Source organism: Mesoplodon densirostris, chromosome 16 (genome assembly GCF_025265405.1).
Source record: "Mesoplodon densirostris isolate mMesDen1 chromosome 16, mMesDen1 primary haplotype, whole genome shotgun sequence".
Classification (NCBI taxonomy): domain Eukaryota; kingdom Metazoa; phylum Chordata; class Mammalia; order Artiodactyla; family Ziphiidae; genus Mesoplodon; species Mesoplodon densirostris.
The window spans coordinates 84,408,509-84,432,550 of record NC_082676.1 but is presented as its reverse complement, the minus strand read 5'-3'; the positions used below and the strand labels follow the sequence as shown (position 1 = coordinate 84,432,550).

The following is a 24,042-nucleotide window of genomic DNA, read 5'->3' as shown; positions in this document are numbered from 1 at the left end:
CAGGACCGGTCAGCACACCTCAACACCTTTTTCTTCAACATCACTTCCAGGAGTCGCATGCTTCTTATCGTTAAGCTCTCCTCTTCCTATCACCACGCCCAGTCTCTGGAACACCATGCCAGAGGCCCGGAGAGGGAAAAACCCCTTTCCCATATTACAGTAGTAGCAAGGGGAGACACCCCTAGTCAAGAATGCTGAGCACATTTCCCATTAAAAGCATTGTCTCTGATGGTGACTCTTTGTTCCAGTACCAACTGATGAGCACCGCAGGTTATACAGATCTCTGAAGGCTAACCTGAGAATTAGTCACTGTTAAGAACCCAGTATTTGTGGAGAAAGGCATGGAGTTCCAAACAACCCCTTTAACATGCACAACTGGACGTACTACAAACCAGATGTGGAAGAGCTCCTCCATTCCAATCTTACCTGTTTGTAACATTCTGATAAGTGTGGCTACCACAGGCCAACAAACTGCCCCAAAACCAGGAATGTGGGGAAAGATAAAACGGTCAAATATAAAGAATCTTCTTTAATAGAACAGCCATGCATGAGTGAAGCCAGAGGTCTCCTAAGTGGGATGCATGGAAGATGATCTGCTAGGGTGTGGGAAGAAAGTAGTAAAACTTCTGTTTCTAGTTTTTAAAATCTCATCCTTTAAAATGTTCTATTTTTATGCACTTTCTAAAGTACATGCTATAGAATAGTAGGTATAATTTCTGAATCACCTCCCCCACCGCATTTTAGAGGTTCTTCTCTTAGCAATTCATTTTATATTTTCAACACTATTAAAAACTTCACGTATCGAAATGCTTGTCAGAACTCCAATCTGCCCACCTACTGATATTATTTCATGCTTGCTCTGACCTGACAAGCTAAAGGGTCACTCCCACTAAATAAGCCAGGGCAATATTCCAGCTTTTATTCTTTAATAGTTGTTGCTGCCCCGATCCAACTTAAGTTGCATCACATGTGAGTGAAAACTCTTAGTTAAAGCAGCAAAGAGTAGGTTACCATCACAGCAGGTTCTCTGGTGAACAGGCCCCTCCTGCTAAAATGACCAGCTGGTTACATCTAAAGGTGACTTAAAGACTGCACACAAGGTGACTGAGAGTCAGCCCCACAAAATACCAGCTTGCTCAACTCTGCTTTGGGCCTCCTTTCGGCCCTGCATTAACAACATTCAACTTAGTTTTGAGAATTAACAACTTAGTCTCAACAGCCCAGGGACGAAAGGAAAGCAGTGTCAGGAAAATCATACCGTAAGTTTCAAAAGATTCAATACAATTATTGAACATTCCCTTTCCTCTGGAATTCACAAGAATTTATGTTTAAGGATGAATATTTGCTTTTCAGTGATGCAAAAGGCACAGAGTCAGTAGCCCCCAGAAAAAAGGACATGTATGAGACTCAGGAGGTAGGAGAACAGAATTGTCACAGAATCTGTCAATTTGATCACACTTTAGCGATATTACATTGAAGACTAATTTTTCAGATATTTAAAAAATAATATATTCATCCATAGAATGAGAGGGAAACATTATAGTATACTAAATTTCTAAAGGATTACTTTAATATTTACTATAAGTTATTCAAAATACTACTCGGTAGTTCCTATTCAAATCAGTATTCTGTAACTAAATGTGCTAGGTATATACATTTATAGTTTCTAAAATGAACAAACATTATGCTTCATAATCAGGAAAATATTAACAAAAAAAGGAATTCAATGAGACGAGAAGGAGTAAACAATTCACATAGGAGGGAAATACAATTAGTAAACAAATATATGAAAAATGGTACATAGCTAATTATCAAAGAAATGCAACTAAAATGTTAATTACTTTATGCCTAGTTAAAATAAGACTACTCAATATTGTTGAGGAATGATTAAACCAATTCATATACATCTCTAAAAGCAACATAAACTGGCACAACTCCACAGGAAAGCTGTTTGTTAGTTTGTTTGTTTTTGCTGTGCTACTTGGCTTGTGGGATCTTAGTTCCCCAACCAGGGACTGAACCCAGGCCCTCCGCAGTGAAAGCGCAGAGGCCTAACCACTGGACTGCCAGGGAATTCCCTGGAAAGCTATTTGGAAATACGTTTCAAGGATCATGAATCTGTTTATAATCCCTGATCCCAAATCTTAACTTTTAGGGTTTCAGCATACAGTGTATAACAAAAAAAAGGAAAAGTACTACATGGAATAATGCAGAATAATGTTTATCAGAACACTAGTGAAACTATGAACAGGAAAAATATTTAACAAAGAGGAAAATTCAATAGAATAATTTTTATTAAAGGTAATCACTAATAACACCATAAAAAATGGAAAATATTTTTTTACATAACACTATTTCATGAAAAAGATATCCAAAATTGTATTTACCCTCCAAAAAAAATTATGTTTTCATTCCAAGAACTAAAAAGGTACGTTAAAAAAAAATCAGTTTGGGGCCTCCCTGGTGGCGCAGTGGTTAAGAGTCCGCCTGCCGATGCAGGGGATACGGGTTCGTGCCCCGGTCTGGGAGGATCCCATATGCCGCAGAGCGGCTGGGCCCGTGAGCCATGGCCGCTGGGCCTGCGCATCCGGAGCCTGTGCTCTGCAACGGGAGAGGCCACAACAGTGAGAGGCCCGCATACCGCAAAAAGAAAAAAAAAAAAAAAAAAAAAAAATCAGTTTGGACTTCCCTGGTGGCGCAGTGGTTAAGAATCCGCCTGCCAATGCAGGGGACACGAGTTTGAGACATGGTCTGGGAAGATCCCACATGCCGCAGAGCAACTAAGCCCGTGCGCCACAACTATTGAGCCTGCGCTCTAGAGCCCTAGAGCCACAACTACTGAGCCTGTGTGCCACAACTACTGAAGCCCGCGCACCGAGAGCCCGTGCTCCACAACAAGAGAAGCCACTGCAATGAGAAGCCCGCACACTGCAAGGAAGAGCAGCCCCCACTCACCACAACTAGGGAAAGCCCGCGCACGGCAAAGAAGACCCAACACAGCCAAAAATCAATCAATCAATCACTTGTTTTTTAGTTGAGTGGAAGTCTAGGAGATATTTTTCATTGTAAAAATGTAGTTATTTCTGCTCAATTTTGCTATGAATTTAAAACTGTTCTAAAATTAAAGTTTATTAATTAAAAATAATGCAGTTGTCATCATGTTGTTTACATACTCAAAAAGAAAATATTTTAAAAGCTTAGAACAGCACCTTCACTTCTAGTAATAGCAGACCAATACTCCCAAAGATGAGAAACAAGACCAAAATTAAAAAACAAAATTAAAAAATTTCTACTTGAAGGTATCACTAGCCAACAGGGTGGTAAAGAAGGCCAAGTCTGGGCTTCCCTGGTGGCGCAGTGGTTGAGAGTTCGCCTGCCGATGCAGGGAACATGGGTTCGTGACCCGGTCCAGGAATATCCCACAGGCCGTGGAGCGGCTGGGCCCGTGAGCCATGGCCGCTGAGCCTGCACGTCCGGAGCCTGTGCTCCGCAACGGGAGAGGCCACAACAGTGAGAGGCCCGCGTACCACAAAAGAAAAAAAAAAAAAAAAAAGAAAGGCCAAGTCTGGTTAAGACTAGGGGCTCGGGAGGCATGTACAAGTATGCTCATAGCTGCATTATTTGCGATAGCCAAAAAGTGACAACAACCCAAATGTCCATCAAAAGTGGAGGGAGGGGCTTCCCTGGTGGCGCAGTGATTGAGAGTCCGCCTGCCGATGCAGGGGACGTGGGTTCGTGCCCCAGTCCGGAAAGATCCCACATGCTGCGGAGTGGCTAGGCCCGTGAGCCATGGCCGCTGAGCCTGCGCATCCGGAGCCTGTGCTCCGCAAGGGGAGAGGCCACAGCAGTGAGAGGCCCACATACAGCAAAAAAAAAAAAAAAAAAAAAAAGTAGAGGGAAAATTTAATTACAGCATTTTCAAACAAGTGGAATACTACTTAGCAACGAAAATGCATGAACTATAGTTATACACAGCATGAAAGAATCTCACAAACATAATGTTGAAAGAAGCCAGTCACAAGAGAATACAGACTACATGAAATCTTCATACAGCATTCAAAGATGGCAGCAATGCTCTATTTTTTGAAGATTTCTGGGTGGTGGTTACATGAATGTTTGATTTGTGATAAATTATTAAGCTGTGCGTCTTTATTTTGTGCATTTTTCTGTATGTGTATTATAGTTCAAAAATTAAAAAAAATTAAGTTATACACAATCCAGAATATGGAGGAAAGGCTTGAGAAGAATGAATGGCGTGTAAAGTAACAAAATGGCTTCCCTTTCCAGGAGTATGGAAGATTAAGTACCAATTAAGTACCCAGGCAGTCTCCAACTGAAAACTGCTGAATGAAATATTAAAATAAAAATTTTAAAGTACACCAATATGTTTAAGTTAGTAAGGCTTTTTCAGCAGTCCAAACCTAAGTGAAACTGACACCCCTGAGAAATAAGCTAAACACAGAAGCTAGTTTTCCTGAGGGAATCTGTTGATCCTAATAAACATGAGCCCTTAGTTTTCACAGGGCATATAGGATAAGAGACAAAGTTCAGAGACCACATGGAAAAGCATGCCTTAACACTGATGCTGAGTGGATGGATGGGAAAACAAAACTCCCCCTGAGAATTTGTGAAGATTACCCAGTCCTCATCTAGGACTAAAGTCTTACTACCCAGGTAAGATAAAACTTCCAGACAACAACCTAAAGTAGTATTAGACTGACATTGCCCTGAGGCACATGACAAAAGTTAAAGCAAATCCTCCTTGAAGGAACCGTTTCTATCAAGACCTCAAGTAATGTGTTCACAGTCAAAATCTACAAAATAACGCTAGGAAACAGGACACCATGAGGCCAGGAGAAACAACAGAACGAGATTCACAAGAACTTCATGTGTCAGAATGATCGCACCCAGAACACAAAGAAGTTATGTTTATTGTGTTTAAGACCTAAAGTGATTAAAAATACAAACAAAAAATAAAACACTAGAAGAATGGCCTGAAGAATTAAAGACTAAAAATACTAGAAATGAAAAACATATAGAAACTGAAATTAAAAACATAACGGATGGACTAGTAGCAGATTATACCCCACTGAAAAGACAACTGGTGAGCTGGAGGTTAGATCTGAAAAATCATCTGGAATGCATCTCAGAAACAAAGAGATGATGTTAAGAGCCATCATGGACAAGGGTTAGAAGAAAAGTGTTACAGAAGAGGGGAAAAAGAGAACAGGGCAAAAGAAGTATTTAATGAGATAATGGCTACAAAATTTCCAGACCTGACCAACATCATCAATCTACAGCCCAGCACAGTCTATACTCTAACTGTATTGCCTTAGTGAAATATACATAAGTGCAAAAATAACTACAAAACATTGTTTACTTCACTCAGTAGAGGTATTAGTACTAGTAACATCGGTACTATAATCTTAAAATTATTTTATGTATATTTTAGGATAAAGAAAATAAATATATTAATGTTATTAGAAATTGCATTTTTAGTGGAAGAAAAAAATAACACATAAATGTAAAATTCAGAAAAATTGAGAAAAAAAAATTTTTTTTTTTTTTTGCGGTACGTGGGCCTCTCACTGTTGTGGCCTCTCCCGTTGTGGAGCACAGGCTCCGGACGCGCAGGCTCAGCGGCCATGGCTCATGGGCCCAGCCGCTCCAGAGAAAAAAAATTTTAATGTTAAATTTGAATGGGAAATTTTGAATATAAATTCATGATTTAAAAAAAACTTATTTTCTTGGTTTGTCCCTTGAAAAGGTCCTAGAAGTAATGACAGGCTAGTAGGTACAATGAGCAAGTTTAGCTCCAAGATGTTAGTTTATAAATAACAATCCTCATTCTAAGAAACGTGGGTTTCTTGGGGGAAATGACAGATTCCAGGTTTTGGGCAGAAAAGTTCAAGGTAAGCCTGGGGTAACTTGGCCTATTAGAAAGCCAGGATGTGCTCAAAGACTAATGCAGTCATGCTAAAAAGACACAGGTGCATCTTAAGAGGCTCCTACTGGTCAAATTTAGGATAATTCAGTTTCAAAAAGAAAAAAATTGTAACTGATTATAAAGCACCACTTATATAAAACCTTTATGTCTACAGAGATTTAAAAAAGAGAACAGGGCTTCCCTGGTAGCGCAGCGGTTAAGAATCTGCCTGCCAATGCAGGGGACACGGGTTCAAGCCCTGGCCCGGGAAGATCCCACATGCTGCGGAGCAACTAAACCCGTGTGCCACAACTACAGAGCCTGCTCTCTAGAGCCTGCGAGCCTGAACTACTGAAGCCCACACACCTAGAGTCCGTGCTCTGCAATAAGACAAGCCACCGCAATGAGAAGCCTGCGCACCACAACGAAGAGCAGCCCTTGCTCACATCAACCAGAGAAAGCCCGCGTGCAGCAACGAAGACCCAACTCAGCCAAAAGTAAATAAATTAATTAATTAAAAAAAAAAAAAAAAAAGGAGCGCAAGAAAAAAAAAAGGCAAAATCTTCCTTACAGCAGAATGTCAGATAATAATCTAGGTGGTGGATACAGGGTGTTCATTTTATAGTCTTTCAACTTTTTATGTTCAAAAATTACAGGGAGAAAAAAATCAGTAACATTAGAAAAAAGTAAGCGGGGGACTGTTCTAAATTAAAAAGCTAAAAAGATAAAGAAATACATTTGAAACCTTGATTCCATCTTGGTTTAAAAAACTGGTAACAGTGCCTGCCTCTGGACCGAGGGGGAGAGATAAGGCTGCCAATGGCACCAACAGTGCCTTTGTATGAATCAGAAAGAAGTACCTCCTCTGGGCTGCTAACCTCAGAAAGAGGGCCCTTCCCTCTTGGTCAAGGCAGCCAGCTCCCACTCGCACCCTTGCTGAGTTCCACGGTACAGAATATAATCTTTGAGGACAGAGGTTTAGTATCCACCTTTAATTAAAATAATCTGTATTAATTAGCCGAAAATTTGATCAAGTTCAATACCTACTGCTCTTTACAAATTTACAACTGTTCCACCTCTGCATACTAGAAGGAGGTGAAAGAGTATAAGAGGAAAGAGACTTATTTTTCATTTTGTATTCTTTGGGACACTTTTATTTTTTAAAAAACATATTTATCATCTTTATAATGAAAACTAAAGAAAACACTTCCATACCTTTCTCCAAATAGGCACAGTGGCTACAGAATACTTTGTTACAAATATAGGGGAGAATATATCTTTAACATCCTGACCAAAACATGGGTAGTATCAATGTTAAGAATTAACTGAACATCTTAATTCTATAACCATGCATGATTCTATACAAGATCCAGAAAACAGTCTGTATACGACTAAAATTAGAACTCTTCTAATAGGATGATTCAAAAAGACATAATGCTAACTGAAGTAAGCCAGCCACAAAAGGACAAATATTGTGTGATTCCACTTACATGAGGTCTCTAGAGGAGCCAAATTCATAGAGACAGAAAGTAAAACAGTGGTTGGCACGCGCTTGGGAGAGGGAGTGGGGACAGGTTCAGTTCGAGAAGATGAAAAAGTTCTGGAGATGGATGGTGGTGATGGTTGTGCAAAAATGTAAATATACTTAATGCCACTGAACTGTACACTTACAAATGGTTAAAATGTTTTATGTTATGTATATTTTACCACAATAAAAAAAAAGAAAGAAAAAAAGCATGGTGGTATACTTACACATTCAAATCATAGTAATTTTTCAAATGAATTATTTCCTCAATATACCCATGTGCTACATCTGGAAATCTTACTTCCTAGAAGGGAATAAAAAACATTATTTATATTTCATCTCCTGGAATGGTTTCAAATTGCAATAAAAACCAGATGGCAAAAAGTACATAAAATGACTAAAGACTAGAAAAGGACTGTAAAGCAGTTTTGTGTCTGGCTTAAACCTTCACACAAGGTGCCTCGATTTATCTGTCTACAGAGAATATGGAACTTAGAAAGGTATGTAGAGATCACCTGGTCCTCTGCCCCCATTCTGCATGTCTATTCTATAGTCTTTCAATAAATATTGAACATCTCTGCCCAAGCAAAGGAAGTCTAAAAACAAATAAAACACTTTCTAGTGTATACCCTCAAGAGGCACACAATCTAGTAGACCAGACGAAAAAACCTGGGGGAAGAAGGGTTAAAAGACTGTTCCAAGGCAAACAGCAGCCCAGAGAGCCCTGCATGACTTCCTAGGTCAGGGCTATCTAACAGAACTTGGTACAAAGATGGAAATGTTCTATTCTGTGCTTTCCAACACGGTAGCTGTTGAGCCCCATGTGGCTATTGAGCACTTAAAATATGACTGGTGCCACCGGAAATGAAATTTAGATTTTATTTAAGTGTAAGACATTTAAATTTAAACAGCCAAATGAAGCTACTGTATTGGACAGTGTAGTTCTAGGTAATCTTATAAACCTGCTTTAAGGGTTTGAATTTGGAGTTAACTCAATTCCTTTTTAAAAACTGCAGGGACTGCTCATATAACAGCATGAGGGCAACCATGATCTGCAGCTAGAATCCCAGAGGGCTTGCTGAGGGTTTCAGCATACATTCAGGAATCCTGATTCAATTTTCGAATCTTCAGTTTCTCTCCTTCTAGTCTACAAATCTAGGAAATTCAGAAAATGAAGTCCACACACACAAATAATACTTTTGCAATAAAAGGAAACTCAGTATACTTAGTGTGCATGATTATTTACATATCAAAATAAAACTTACTGTTTCTTTCACTAATAGTGCAATGAGTTCTTGGTCTACATCAGGAGCTTCTTGCCCCCAAAGGTTTTCCAAATTGGGCTCCTGAGATCCTTGCAGTGGAAAGGCTGGACCTGGCTCTTCATCATCTATTGCTAATTGTTGGTCTTCAAGCTCTTCCAGAGGATGGGCAGGCTGAGGAGAAGAAGGGCCTGGAATCCCATCCTGCTGGGGTTCTGGTCTTGGAAAAGCCGGTCTTGGAAAAGCTGACCCTGAGGGTTCATGCTGATACAACAGTGGGCCCAGTTCTACTTCAGGCTGCCGCTCCTGAGGCACAACCTGGTTTGTTATCTCACGGGGCTGTTGGTTCAGAGACTGGAAGTAAGAATGGTCTAACCAGCAGTCTTCTTCAATGGCCTGGTCATCTAGGATATCAGTTGATTCTCCGAGGTTTGATAAAAGCTCTGTCTCTGAGTCTTCAGATGACTGGTTCTGAGTGTCCAAAGGATCACTTTCTGGAAAAAGAAGGCTACCTTCTTTCAAGATAATGATTTTCTGCTCTGCTCTGTGGCTGACAATGTCATTTGTTGCTTGGTTATGACTTGGTCCAGGCTTGGGTTCTCTTTCTGTTTGTCCACTTGGCTTAATGAATTCAGAAACTCCAGGAGGCCCAAGATCTAGAAATTCACCGTAGTTATCCTCAGAATCATCCTGTGCCCCAGAACCAAACAACGAGCTGTTACACACAGAAAAAAAGCCGTTCTTATCTGATTCAAAGGCTGCTCTAGATTTTTTAGGCCTTTCTTCTCCCAATCTTTTGAGATCTTGCCACTGGGCAGCTGGTTTGATGAGATTGGGTCGTGATGTCTGAGGTTTATTTGTCTAAGAAAAAATGAAATTTTAATAATAATTCAATTTTTTTTCCTGTGTCTATACCTCCCTATGTACTTATATTGAGCCTCTGAGGTTGGAAAGGAAAGAAACAAAAACAAAAACACCCTCCCCCATGAGACCTATTCTTCACATTTATCTTAACATTGAAATTTGGTCACACTATAGTAACTGTAAGAATCAAAGCAGCCATTCATTGATTGAAGCATGACTTATAGTTTGAATTATAATTTCACCTGAGACTAGTAAAACAAAAATAACTGCATAGTACAGAAAATAATGAAAGAATCACAACACAGTAGAGGAATGAGAAACGTTCAACAGACACACGAAAAGCAGCTAAATCTCATTAGTAATTCAGCAAAATGCAAATTAAAACAAGGTACCCCCCGCCCAAGACTGGCAAACAATTTTCAGTTAGACAACTTTTTAGTTAGCATTGGTACAGATGTGGGAAAACTCTCATACTATCATTCATTGCTTGTGAGTTTAGGAAAGCAATTTGGTATTACTTATTTTTTTAAAAATGTATATGCTTATGATTTGTCACTATCGTTTTTCAGCATCTATTCTATAAACCCTTATGTATCCAAAGGAGGCATATTCACTGCCACACTGCTTGCAATGTAAAAAGAAAAACACTGGAGACATTCTGAAGTTTGTTCCTAAGCGAACAGTTAAGTAAACTATTATTTATCTGCTCTACAAAATACTCTCCAACTCTCCACCCCTCCAAGAGGTAGCTCATTATGTAATGAAATGGAAACCTCACCAATAAACGGTACTACGTGAAGAAAAGTTAAAAAACAATACATACACAGACTGATTCTATTCTTTAAAAAAATCAAAACACAGACATAAACATACCATTTCTAAAAGCATACATACACACACACACACGCACACGTGAATACATATGAATTCAAAGAAAAAGATCTGGAAGGATACATGCCAAACTAGTGACAACAGTTCCTCCGGGAAACCTCTGGGGCAGAAGGGGCTAGTGAAGACAGACTTCAGTTTTATCTGTATTGTTTCAATTTCTATAGAGAACACAATCATATGTTATTTATAAATGTAAAAAGTGGAATGCCGAGGGCCTCCCTGGTGGCGCAGTGGTTGAGAGTCCGCCTGCCGATGCAGGGGATGCGGGTTCGTGCCCCGGTCTGGGAGGATCCCGTGTGCCGCGGAGCGGCTGGGCCCGTGAGCCATGGCCGCTGGGCCTGCGCGTCCGGAGCCTGTGCTCCGCAACGGGAGAGGCCACAACAGTGAGAGGCCCGCATACCGCAAAAAGAAAAAAAAAAAAAAAAAAAAAAAAAAAGTGGAATGCCGAATTTTAAGGTAGCAGAATAAAGATGTCTCTGATCCTTCTCTTCTCTGAAATCACCCCAATCCAGAGAGGAGAATGAGACAAAGAACTGAAAATCTTTGATAAAACCAGCAGACATCTGCGATCCCAAATCACAATATATATGAGAAGGAGCTGGTCAATGTAGTGAGGGAAGTCTAACCAGATTTTAGGCAAGGCAGAGAAAGCTTCAGAAAGGCTGAATTTTCCAAAGTAGGTGGTGTGGCCTGGCGGGCAAAACCAACTCCTTGCTTGGAACAATGGGAACCTCCACTCCATTTGGCAGCAAGGATGTTCTGAGGAGGTAAGACTGAATGAAGACACACGTCTCTGCTGGAGGGAGGCTGTCAGTGAGGCAGGAGGAAGAGAACTTTGAACTGGGCTGCTCTGAAACTGGCAGTATCTGCCAGGCAGTAAGAAAGAAAGAAGCATACGTGCATGTAAGCACACCTCCCCTACCCGCTGCCACCCCAATGTCCTCTGCCACCCGCCGCCACCCCAATGTCCTCTGTCATAGGAAGAATTCCTGCTAGCCAAGAATAGTGCCTGAGCCTTTCCCCAACATAAATGCCTGCAAAAAGCTGGTCCAGGAACACTTCAGATGCATTCGTCGTTGAGTAGTGATAAAAAAACAACCAGTACAGAAACTATATTAAGATGCCTAACTACTGACAAAAGAAGTGGTAGCTGAGCAACACGTATGATACAATCAGTACTACACAGTGAATGGAATGAGAAAAGAGAAAAGCAGGAACACAAAGCAGTAATGAAATAATTAGCTATTTAATATAAATGTTCTAAATCATGGTTTCATAGAAATAAGGTAACCATCAAAAGTTGGGAGGGGAAATGGAGAAGCTGAGGGTCAAAAGATACACTTAAAGCTAATAAATCAACATATAAGGACATGTGTAAGGACAGCAGTTGAAAGTATAAAAGCAAGTACTAGAAGAACTAAAAACAAACAAAAAAACGTAAGGATAAAAACCTTTCAAATGATCGGCAAGGACACATGCCCCCAATATAAATAAAATAAAACCTCAAAAATGCAGGGAATATAGTGAAAGATCATTTTTAAAAGCAATAAAAATATAAAGCATATTAAACACTATGAGAGAACTAAAAACAAAGTATAATGGTCACATTAATAAATATAAATTAGATCAATTCACCTATTTAATTTAAAAGTCTCTTTAAATAGAACCACTAGGCAAAACCCAACTATATAATCAACTACAGGCATACCGCAGAGATGCTGCAGGTTTGGTTCCAGACCACCGCAATAAAGCAAGTATCCCAATAAAGCAAGTCTCATAAATTTTTTGGTCTCCCAGTGCATAGAAAAGTTATGTTTACACTATACTGTAGTCTATTAAGTGTGCAATGGCATTATGGTTAAAAAAACAATGCACATATTTAATTTTTTAAAATGTTATTGGAAAAATGGTGCCAAAAGACTTGCTCAATGCGAGGTTGCTACACACCTGCAATTTGTTAAAAAAAAAAAAGGGCAGTATCTGCAAAGCACAGTAAAATGAGACATGCCTGTATACAATCAAGAGTTAGTAGACCACTGTGATTCAGAAAGCACATGGACAAAGACACCAAAGTGGATTTCTGATTCTAGTAATGGCATGCTAGATCATTCAGATCAACCCTTCTACTGAGTAAAAGCAGAAACCCTGGTCAAAATATCAAAGCAAAACCAAAACATCTACTTGAAGGCCTCAGGATCCAGGAGGAAGAAATCCAACAAAATAAGCTACTTTTCTTCTACAGATGCATTTGCCAATCCCAGACCTGGATGAAGAATGAGAAGATTGAACGAAACCTTGGTATCTTTTTTGAGGAGCTAAGTGCACAAAATCGGAATTCAGAACTCACCATGGCGAGGAGTTCTGGTAAATCTCAAGCTCTAGGGTCATTCCTTGAAGGGTATACCACCGAAGTAAGGGTAAACCGGAAATATGCTGGACCTCCCAGAAGCTGAATCCTAGTTTCAATAGTTTAATCCCTGGATCTGAGTTTCCTGGTCTCCCAAACCTTCTTTGAGAAACAAATATAGGCCCTCTTTGAAGAAAGATAGTATCACCTAGAACCTCAAAATTTTCATATACAGTGATACTACTATTCAACAAAAAATAACCAGGCATATAAGAAGTTGATGCAACATAACAGAAAACCAAAACCAGGAGAAGTAATAGACAACAGAAACAAATCTACAGTGATTTCAAATAGTGAAGTTATCAGACATGGATTCTAAAATAACATGCTTAGCATGTTTAAGGAAATAAAAGACTATATTGAAAGTTTCACCAGAGAACTAGAAACTGTTACAAAGAAAGAAAGAAAAAAAATATATCAAATGGGAATTCCAGAATGTAAAAATACAGTAACTGAGATCAGGAATCAATGGATCAGTGCACAGCATTTTAAATAAACACAGTTGAAAAATTAGTGAACGGAAAGACAGGTCAGAAGAAAATAGCCACAATAATGCATAGAGACACAAAATGATTTAAAATTAGATAAGAGAATAGGAGACATAAAGAATAATACAGTGAAAAGGTTTTACCCAACTATGTAACTAAAGTTATAGAAAAAGAGGAGAGAGATAAGAAGCAATATCTGAAGATAAAATACAAATATTCAAGCAGAACAGCAGCTTGATTTCATTTGTGAAGATCTAAACCGGATAATTAAAAAAAAATCCAAACAGACCTAGATACAGCAATAGGAAGACTGTAGAAATCAAATACAAAGATAAAAATTTAAAGCAGCAGCACACACTGCTTTCAAAAGGAAAAAGTAAGACTGACTTTTCAGTAGAAAAATGGAAGCCAGATGGATAAACAACAAGGTCCCACTGAATAGCACAGAGAACTATATCAATATCCTATGATAAACCATAATGGAAAAGAATATAAAAAATATATATGTATAACTGAATCACTTTGCTGTATAGCAGTAATTAACACAACATTGTAAATCAACTATATTTCAATTAAATAAATAAATCAAAGAAAAAGAAAAATGGAAGCAAAAAATACTGGAATAGTATCTTCCTTGTGTTAAAAGAAAATAACTGACACACTGAATTCTATGCTCAATGAAAATATCAGATTTACTCTAAAGAAAATCCTAAAGAGTGTTCGTTAGGCAGAGTAAAAATAATCTGTTTTAAGGCCAGAGATGCAGAAAGGAATGAGGACCAACATAAAAAGATAATTATCTGGAGAAGGTAAAGTGAATACTGATTGTATAAAACAAAAAAACACGGGGTTTAAAACAATGTATACAGGGGTTTCCCTGGTGGCACAGTGGTTAAGAATCCACCTGCCAATGCAGGGGACACGGGTTCGAGCCCTGGTCCGGGAAGATCCCACATGCCACAGAGCAACTAAGCCCATGCGCCAAAACTACTGAGCCCGTGTGCCACAACTACTGAGCCTGCGCTCTAGAGCCCATGCTCCGCAACAAGAGAAGCCACTGCAATGAGAAGTCCACGCACCACAACGAAGAGGAGCCCCCGCTCTCCGCAACTAGAGGAAGCCAGCACACAGCAACGAAGACCCAATGCAGCCAAAAATATATAAATAAATAAAATTTTAAAAATGTATACAGAATCAGAATATATTAAAAAAACCCAGTATTTAAGTTGGGAGGTGAACAAATAGAGTTAAAGTGTTTTAAAATCTTTACAATCCCCAGAGTTTAAAACACTAAACATTAGTGCTGAGGCCTCTATGATGTGAGGAAGCCTGAACTAGCCTTTAAAATAGACCATATGGGGGGACTTCCCTGGTGGTCTAGTGGTTAGGACTTCACACTTCCACTGTAGGAGTTGTGGGTTTGATCCCTAGTCAGGGAACTAAGATCCCGCGTGCCACATGGTGTGGCCAAAAAAAAAGGTTAAAATAGGTCATATGTAGTATTAGACATGATACCAGAACAAGTGACAAAGGAAAAAAGAGATAAACTGAACTTCAAAGTTTAAAACTTTTGTGCTTAAAGGATACTATCAAAAAAGTAAAGCGACAATTCACAAAACTAGAAAAAATATCCACAAATCAAGACATCTGATAAGGTACAGTATTCAGAATATATAAAGATTCAATAATAAGAAGACAACACACTTTAAAAATGAGCAAAGGGGGACTTCCCTGGTGGCGCAGTGTTTAAGAATCCGTCTGCCAATACAGGGGACAGGGGTTCGAGCTCTGGTCCGGGAAGATCCCACATGCTGCAGAATAACTAAGCCCATGTGCCACAACTACTGAGCCTGCGCTCTAGAGCCTGCGAGCCACAACTACTGAGCCCACGTGCCACAACTACTGAAGCCTGCACGCCTAGAGCCCATGCTCCACAACAAGAGAAGCCACCGCAATGAGAATCCCGCGCACGGCAACGAAGAGTAGCCCCCGCACGATGCAACTAGAGAAAGCCCGCGCGCAGCAACGAAGACCCAATGCAACCAAAAATTAAAACACACAAACAAACAAAAAAAACCGAGCAAAGGATCTGCACAGACATTTCTCCAAAGATATACAAATGGCCAATAAGCACATGAAAAGAGGCCAACATCATTAGCCATCGGGAAATGCAAATCAAAATCATAATGAGATACTGCTTCATAACCATGAAGATGGCTGTAATAAGAAAGATAGACAGCAATTATTGGTGAGAATATGGAGAAGTTGGAACACTCACACTGCTGGTAGGAATGTAAAATGGTGCTACTACTATGGAAAATAGTCTAGAAGAGTAAAATACAGAGTTACCTTGTGATCCAGCAATTCCATTCCCAGGTATATACCTGCTATAGTCTGAATGTGCCCACTCCCTCTGCCTCCAAATTCATGTTGAAATCCTAATCACCAAAGGTAATGGCAGCAGTAGGGGGAGTCTTTGGGAGGTGCTAAGTCATGAGGGTAGAACCCTCATGAAAGGGATTAGTGCCTTTATAGAAGAGGGTCCAGGGAGATTCCTAGCTCTTTCCACCATGTGAGGACACAGTGAGAAAGTGCCAGCTATGAACCAGGAAGAGGACCTTTACACGATCGTGCTGGAGTCTTGATCTTGAACTTCCCAGCCTGCAGAAATGTGAGCAATAAATTTCTGTTATAAGCTACCCAGTCTGTGGTATTTTGTTATAGCAGCCCAAATGGACTAAGACAATACTCAAGAGAAACGAAAACATATGTCCACAGAAAAACTTCTACAAGAATGTCCATAGCAGCATTATTCATTATTCATAATCACAAAAATGTGGAAGCAACTCAAATGTCCATCAATTGATGAAAGGCTAAACAAGATGTGGTATATCCACACAATGGAATATTATTATTCAGCAATAGAAAGGAGTGAAGTACCACTTCATCCTACATCACAGATGACCTTGAAAACGTTATGCTAAATGAAAGAAGCTAGTCACAAAGGACCAAATAGTATATGATTCCGTTCATATAAAATGTCTAGAATAGGCAAATCTATAGAGACGGAAGTGGTTAGTAGTTCTTAGGACTGGGTGGAAGAGAAGAAGGGAGGAGGGAAGATAATGGTTAGCTCACCAAATCAAGAAAAAAGGCTAAAAAAACACAACTACACTAAAATAGAAAAGGAAAATGGAGGAACCATAGGTTCAGAGTAAGTAGAAAGAACAGGCTATTTTGTTTAACTCTATTAAATACATTAAAAAACGCTGAAGAAATAAACGATTTTCTAGAAAAACATCAGGGATCAAAACAGATTCTGAAAGCAAAAGAAAATCTAGACCTGTCAATCACCACAGAAGAAGCTGAAACAGTTTCAAAGAACCATCCTCCATGAAAAGAAATAGCCCAGATGCCTTTAGGGTAAGTTCTACCAAATCTTTAAAGAACAGGTAACTCCAACATTATTTAAAATATTTTATCAGAGCACAGAAAAAGAAAGAAAACTTCTAGACTCTTCATAAAGTCAGAATAATGTTTATAAAAAATTTGTCAAGGACAGACCAGGCACACACACACCCCTATGGGCCAATCTCACTCATGAGATCTATGGAGAAAACCCTAAATAAAATCTTAGCAAATAGAATCTAACAGCACATTACCATCATATTGTAATACCATTACCAAGCAAAGTCTGCCCAGAGACAAAATAATTTACCACATTAATAGATTTTTAAAAAATCACATAATTATCTCCACAGATGCTAAGATTGAATTTGATAGAATTCTACATTTACTCATTAATAAAAACTTAAAATAAAGTAGATAGCTACTTCCTTAACATAATTTAAAAACGGTATCTCAAGCAAAAAGTCACCATCACACTTAAGAAGAAAATATTAAAAGTATTCCCATTTATGTCAGTGGCTATTTTTCTTATTTCTATTACCGCTATTACTTAAAAATTTTGGGGCTTCCCTGGTGGCGCAGTGGTTGAGAGTCCACCTGACGATGCAGGGGACATGGGTTCGTGCCCCGGTCCGGGAAGATCCCACATGCCGTGGAGCGGGCCTGTGAGCCATGGCCGCTGGGCCTGCGCGGCCGGAGCCTGTGCTCCACAACGGGAGAGGAGGCCACAACAGTGAGAGGCCTGCGTACCGCAAAAAATAAATAAATAAATAAAAAATTGAGGACTTATCACTTAATATAATTAGACAAGTATAAAAACTGGAAAGGAAGAAACTGTAAGTATCATTATTTACAGATGGACCAGATACCATTCCTTGGGTCAACTGAAAAATGACTACAGACAATAAAAACAAGCTGACTGATTATGAAATTAATATAAAAACCAACAGACTTTTAAATGAAAAAAAACCAAAGGTTAAAAAGGTACACAGAAGAAAAGATGCCATTTACAAAAGCAAGAGAAAACATAAAATAACCAGGAACAAACTTAAAAATGTTTAAGATCTATTGTAAGAAAAATTGAAAATGCTCTGGCTGAGGAATATAAAAGGTTAGACTGAAAGACAGAACTTGTTCTTAGTTAGAAAGGGTCAATACAATAAAAACTTTCTATAACAATAAAATATGTTTTAAATTAAACTATCTACCTATCTTTTGGAATTAGAAAAGCTGATCTTAAAATTTGCATTAAAATATAAGCACAAAATATCCTGGATGAGTCTGAAAAACATAGAGTAATAAGGGGAGATGGGCACTATCTGATATTAAGATACATTATAAGGACATAGTAATTACAACACTGTGGACTAGTACATGAAGAGTCAGAGCAATAGTGCAGAAGTCCAGAAATAGACCAAAACATAGGGCTTCTGACTTCTAAGCTAAGGGGACATCAGGTAGGGTATAAGAGAGGCTGTTCTCAGAAATGTAGAACAAGTACAAACAAATAGTGCTACAAGTGTAGCACAAGAGGTGCTCTCAGCTGTTCTATAAGGCCCCTACCCACTACTGAGTGGCTGAAGAATCAGATTATTAACTTGCAATATGCCTCATCACGTTAAGTTTTAGAAAACTCACTTCCGCCAGGATGACATCATCATCCAGGTCCTCTTCATCATGCTGCTGAGGAGCTGGGGTGACCAGCATTGGAACCCCTTCCTCATCAGAGGAGTCAGATATGGTGATGGGTCCATCTCTGAGATTGATCCAGTCTAAAAGAAGGCAGAGAACACTGTTAGGAGGAGGTGGGCATAATCACATTGTCCTTTAATTCAACTTTGGCATGAAAAGGGTCAAGCCTAAAGCCAAGTTTACAGCTACTGGAGTGTTAACTTATCTCCTCAAGCAGCACATGCACCCAAGCATTAAAATGAGCCATTTTCCCATGCTGATCTTTGCCAATAATTCATTTTGGGAATCACCAGAGAATATCTGACAATTACTATGCTCAAGATTATCAACTTTTTCTTATACTAGACTGGAGTAATCTGTTGATAAAATCTTCTTGACTGCTCATTTCTTAAAAGTGAAATCATGGCCTCCCATCTCACCTCTATTCTTCCAAAGGAATATAAAACACTGCTTTATTCAAACTGATAGGTCTGAAAAAACTTTCACTCAGAAACAGTAAAATTTTCACTTAATATTTAAAATATTAAAATTTGCTCACCTTAGACACAAATCTTAAGTATCACTTACACAAACACATTTCAGTGTTTTAGTCAAACACCCATTTATCATCTACGATAGGAAGCACTTTAACTTTCCTGTTTCCTTTTAAATATAACTAGAGTTAAACTAACCATCTATTGATGGATGTAATAATTCTGTTAAAGGTCTCCAAGTCCTTTTATTTGTTTGAAGACAAAGCACGTTTGACATAAATTACTGGATAACACAAATTAATAATTCCTCCATTAAAGCTCTAATATTTTTCTCAAGGTTAATGCCTCATGTATTTTTATGTTACCCAAGAATTTGAAAAGCAATATAAAACCAATTAACTCATTTCATTCCTGTAACAGGGCTGTGGTAATGCCAAGACAGTAGTTTAAAACAGGTATGTCCACAGGATCTAAGGTCAGACTGCCTGGATTCCAGTCTCAGCTCTACCACATACTAGCTATATGATGCCATTATTTATTTCTTTAGGCATCCATTTCCTCAACATTAAAGAAAGGCTAACAACACTGCCTACTTCAAATAGCAGTATTACCTAAAATGCTTGTTTATTATAGTACTTGACACACAGTGAAGTTGCCTGATTTTAAGTCCAACGTTACCTATACAGAAACAACCAACTGAACTGAGGGCCTGCGGAAGTACATTATAGAGGATTTCTCTTAAACCTGCATAATGAATCCAAGTGATTATCACCATCACCTGCTAAAACCCTACTAAAATGATAGTAAAGGAACTTTTAAAAAGTATAACCTCTTAAGTACACAAAGAAGAGAAAAGGAGATAATAGCCAGCAAGAGATTTAAATAAAATTCTGGAAAACAGCAGATTTACACATGGCAAGAGCTCTAGAAGAGTGGATAAGGCTCAAACCCACAGCCTGCAGCGGGGGCGGCCAATCAGAGGTGGCCTAATTCATGTTGCAGAATCGTAGATATCCTGAATAACTGTTCTCAATTACTGTATGTCTTTGGTCATTTCCAGTCTTTAAATGGTTATTTTAGACAATTCTGTCTAATTTTACCATTGATTTTGGGGAGAAGATTTGCCAAGCTTCTCACTCAGCCATTCCAGAAGACCCACACTGTGGAGGTCCATTCTGAAGAGCCACTGAGGCAGAGAGTCACTAGACACCAGGCCAAGAGAGGAAAGGGGTGTCACTGGAACAGCCATAATGAGTAAGACCCTGGCTGCCTTCTGCCGCTTGGCTCCCTGAATGCTGGCAAACAGTCTTAGATTCCACATTCAAGACACTGTAGATTCCTCCCTGGAAGAACTGGCCCAAGAAAAAGACACAGACAACAACCGTGGGGCACCCAGCGAAAAAGTTGGTTTTAAACCTATCACCTTACAGTGAAGCCCAATGGTTGACAAGATACTCCCCAACATACCACATATAAACACATTAGCTTTTAAAAATATACTTTAAAATTTTAAAGTAAAACAGAGCAAAGGCTATGAATTAACACAAAAGGCCCATACCCGTGTGACCATCACAAAGGTTCGTAAATACATTTCTTGCACATTAGTAGCCTAAACTACTCACATTAGTTCCTGAAAATACATTCTTTTGATTCTGGCTTCCTTGCAAACAACATGTCTGAGATATATCCACGCTGTTGCATGTTACAGTATGTAGTTTTCTTTGCTGTATGTAATTTACTATATGAATATATCATAAGTTTCTTATTCTTCTGTTGACAGACATTTGGGTTGGTTCCAGTCTTGCCTGTTTTGGATAATGCTGTTATGAACATTCTTGTATATGTATCTTGATAGACTCATTTCAGTTGGGTACATTCTAGGAGAAGTGCTGAGCCACAGGCAAAGCATATGTTCAATTTTAGTGGACAATGCCAACCAACTTTCCAAATTGTCTGTGCCAATTTACACTCCCACCAGCAGTGCAGGAACTTGAAACTTGTTTTGTGGCTCAAAATGTCAGTTTTGGTAAACACATGGGTGCAACATTCAATATGTTTGTTTGCTTATTTATTTATTTAAAACATCTTTACTGGAGTATAACTGCTTTACAATGCTGTGTTAGTTTCTGCTTTATAACAAAGTGAATCAGCTATACATATACATATATCCCCAGCTCTCCTCCCTCCCACCCTCCCCATCCCACCTTTCTAGGTGGTCACAAAGCACCAAGCTGATCTCCCTGTGCTATGCAGCTGCTTCCCACTAGCTATCTATTTTACATTTGGTAGTATATATTAGTCCATGCCACTCTCTCAACTCATCCCAGCTTACCCTTCCTGCTCCCCATGTCCTCAAGTCCATTCTCTACATCTGCGTCTTTATTCCTGTCTTGCCCCTAAGTTCTTTATAATCATTTTTTTTTAGATTGCATATGTATGTGTTAGCATACGGTATTTGTTTTTCTCTTTCTGACTTACTTCACTCTGTATGACAGATTCTAGGTCCATCCACCTCACTACTAATAACTCAATTTCGTTCCTTTTTATGGCTGAGTAATATTACATTGTATGTATGTGCCACATCTTCTTTATCCATTCATCTGTCGATGGACACTTAAGTTGCTTCCATGTCCTGGCTATTGTTAATAGAGCTGCAATGAATATTGTGGTACATGACTCTTTTTGAATTATGGTTTTCTCAGGGTATATGCCCAGTAGTAGGATTGCTGGGTCGTATAGTAGTTCTACTTTTACTTTTTAAGGAACCTCCATACTGTTCTCCATAGTGGCTGTATCAATTTACATTCCCACCAACAGTGCAAGAGGGTTCCCTTTTCTCCACACCCTCTCCAGCATTTATTGTTTGTAGATTTTTTGAGGATGGCCATTCTGACTGGTGTGAAGTGACACCTTATTGTAGTTTTGATTTGCATTTCTCTAATGATCAGTGATGTTGAACATTCTTTCATGTGTTTGTTGGCTATCTGTATATCTTCTTTGGAGAAATGTCTATTTAGGTCTTCTGCCTATTTTTGGATTGGGTTGTTTGTTTTTTTGATATTGAGCTGCACAAGCCCCTTGTAAATTTTGGAGATTAATCCTTTGTCAGTTGCTTCGTTTGCAAATATTTTCTCCCATTCTGAGGGTTGTCTTTTCATCTTGTTTATGGTTTCCTTTGCTGTGCAAAAGCTTTTAAGTTTCATTAGGTCCCATTTGTTTATTTTTGTTTTTATTTCCATTTCTCTAAGAGGTGGGTCAAAAAGGATCTTGCTGTGATTTACATCATGGAGTGTTCTGCCTATGTTTTCCTCTAAGAGCTTTATAGTATCTGGCCGTACATTTAGGTCTTTAACCCATTTTGAGTTTATTTTTGTGTATGGTGTTAGGGAGTGTTCTAATTTCATTCTTTTACATGTAGCTAGCCAGTTTTCCCAGCACCACTTATTGAAGAGGCTGTCTTTGTTCCACTGTATATTCTTGCCTCCTTAATCAAAAATAAGGTGACCATATGTGTGTGGGTTTATCTCTGGGCTTTCTATCCTGTTCCATTGATCTGTACTTCTGTTTTTGTGCCAGTACCATACTGTCTTGATTACTGCAGCTTTGTAGTATAGTCTGAAGTCAGCGAGCCTGATTCCTCCAGCTCCATTTTTCTTTCTCAAGATGGCTTTGGCTAGTCGGGGTCTTTTGTGTATCCATACAAATTTTAAGATTTTTTGTTCTAGTTCTGTGAAAATTGTCACTGGTAGTTTGACAGAGATTGCATTGAATCTGTACATTGCTTTGGGTAGTATGGTCATTTTCACAATGTTGATTCTTCCAATACAAGAACATGGTATTTCTCTCCATCTGTTTGTAGCATCTTTAATTTCTTTCATCAGTGTCTTACAGTTTTCTGCATACAGGTCTTTTGTCTCCTTAGGTAGGTTTATTCCTAGGTATTTTATTCTTTTGGTTGTAATGGTAAATGGGAGTGTTTCCTTAATTTCTCTTTCAGATTTTTCATCATTAGTGTATAGGAATGCAAGAGATTTCTATGCGTTAATTTTGTATCCTGCTACTTTACCAAATTTATTGATTAGCTCTAGTAGTTTTCTGGTAGCATCTTTAGGATTCTCTATGTATAGTATCATGTCATCTGCAAACAGTGACAGCTTTACTGCTTCATTTCCGATTTGTATTCCTTTTATTTCTGTTTCTTCTGATTGCTGTGGCTAAAACTTCCAAAACTATGTTGAATAACAGTGGTGAGAGTGGGCAACCTTGTTTTGTTCCTGATCTTAGTGGAAATGGTTTCAGTTTTTCACCATTGAGAACAAGTTGGCTGTGGGACTGTCATATATGGCCTTTATTATGTTGAGGTAAGTTCCCTCTAGGCTTACTTTCTGGAGGGTTTTTATCATTAAAGGGTGTTGAATTTTGTCGAAAGCTTTTTCTGCATCTATTGAAATGATCATATGGTTTTTATCCTTCAATCTGTTAATATGGTGTATCACATTGATTGATTTGTATATATTGAACAATCCTTGCATTCCTGGGATAAACCTCACTTGACCATGGTGTATGATCCTTTTAATGTGCTGCTGGATTGTTTGCTAGTATTTTGTTGAGGATTTTTGCATCTATGCTCAGCAGTGATATTGGCCTGTAGTTTTCTTTCTTTGTGACATCTTTGTCTAGTTTTGGTATCAGGGTGATGGTGGCCTCATAGAATGAGTTTGGGAGTGGGAGTGTTCCTCCCTCTGCTATATTTTGGAAGAGTTTGAGAAGGAGAGGTATTAGCTCTCCTCTAAATGTTTGATAGAATTCGCCTGTGAAGCCATCTGGTCCTGGGCTTTTGTTTTCTGGAAGATTTTTAATCACAGTCTCAATTTCAGTGCTTGTGATTAGTCTGTTTATATTTTCTATTTCTTCCTGGTTCAGTCTCAGAAGGTTGTGCTTTTCTAAGAATTTGTCCAGTTCTTCCAGGTTGTCCATTTTATTGGCATACAGCTGCTTGTAGTAATCACTCATGATCCTTTGTATTTCTGCAGCGTCAGTTGTTACTTCTCCTTTTTCATTTCTAATGCTATTGATTTGAGTCTTCTCCCTTTTTTTCTTGATGAG

At 38.8% G+C, this 24,042-nt stretch overlaps 1 protein-coding gene across 5 annotated transcripts in view; it reads right to left on the bottom strand.

Moving 5' to 3' along the window:
- The window catches only part of RNF216 (ring finger protein 216), a 176,414-nt gene that overhangs the window by 125,507 nt on the left and 26,865 nt on the right, over positions 1–24,042 (bottom strand). For 4 of the 5 annotated variants that reach the window (XM_060120646.1, XM_060120647.1, XM_060120648.1 and 1 more), the window contains 3 exons: positions 18,410–18,543; positions 8,717–9,574; positions 7,679–7,755 (listed from right to left, as the gene is read on the bottom strand). In XM_060120646.1, the coding sequence (XP_059976629.1) occupies positions 7,679–7,755; positions 8,717–9,574; positions 18,410–18,543 (1,069 nt within the window). The remainder of the gene's footprint in view (positions 1–7,678; positions 7,756–8,716; positions 9,575–18,409; positions 18,544–24,042) is intronic. The other variant, XM_060120649.1, reaches the window with a different exon arrangement.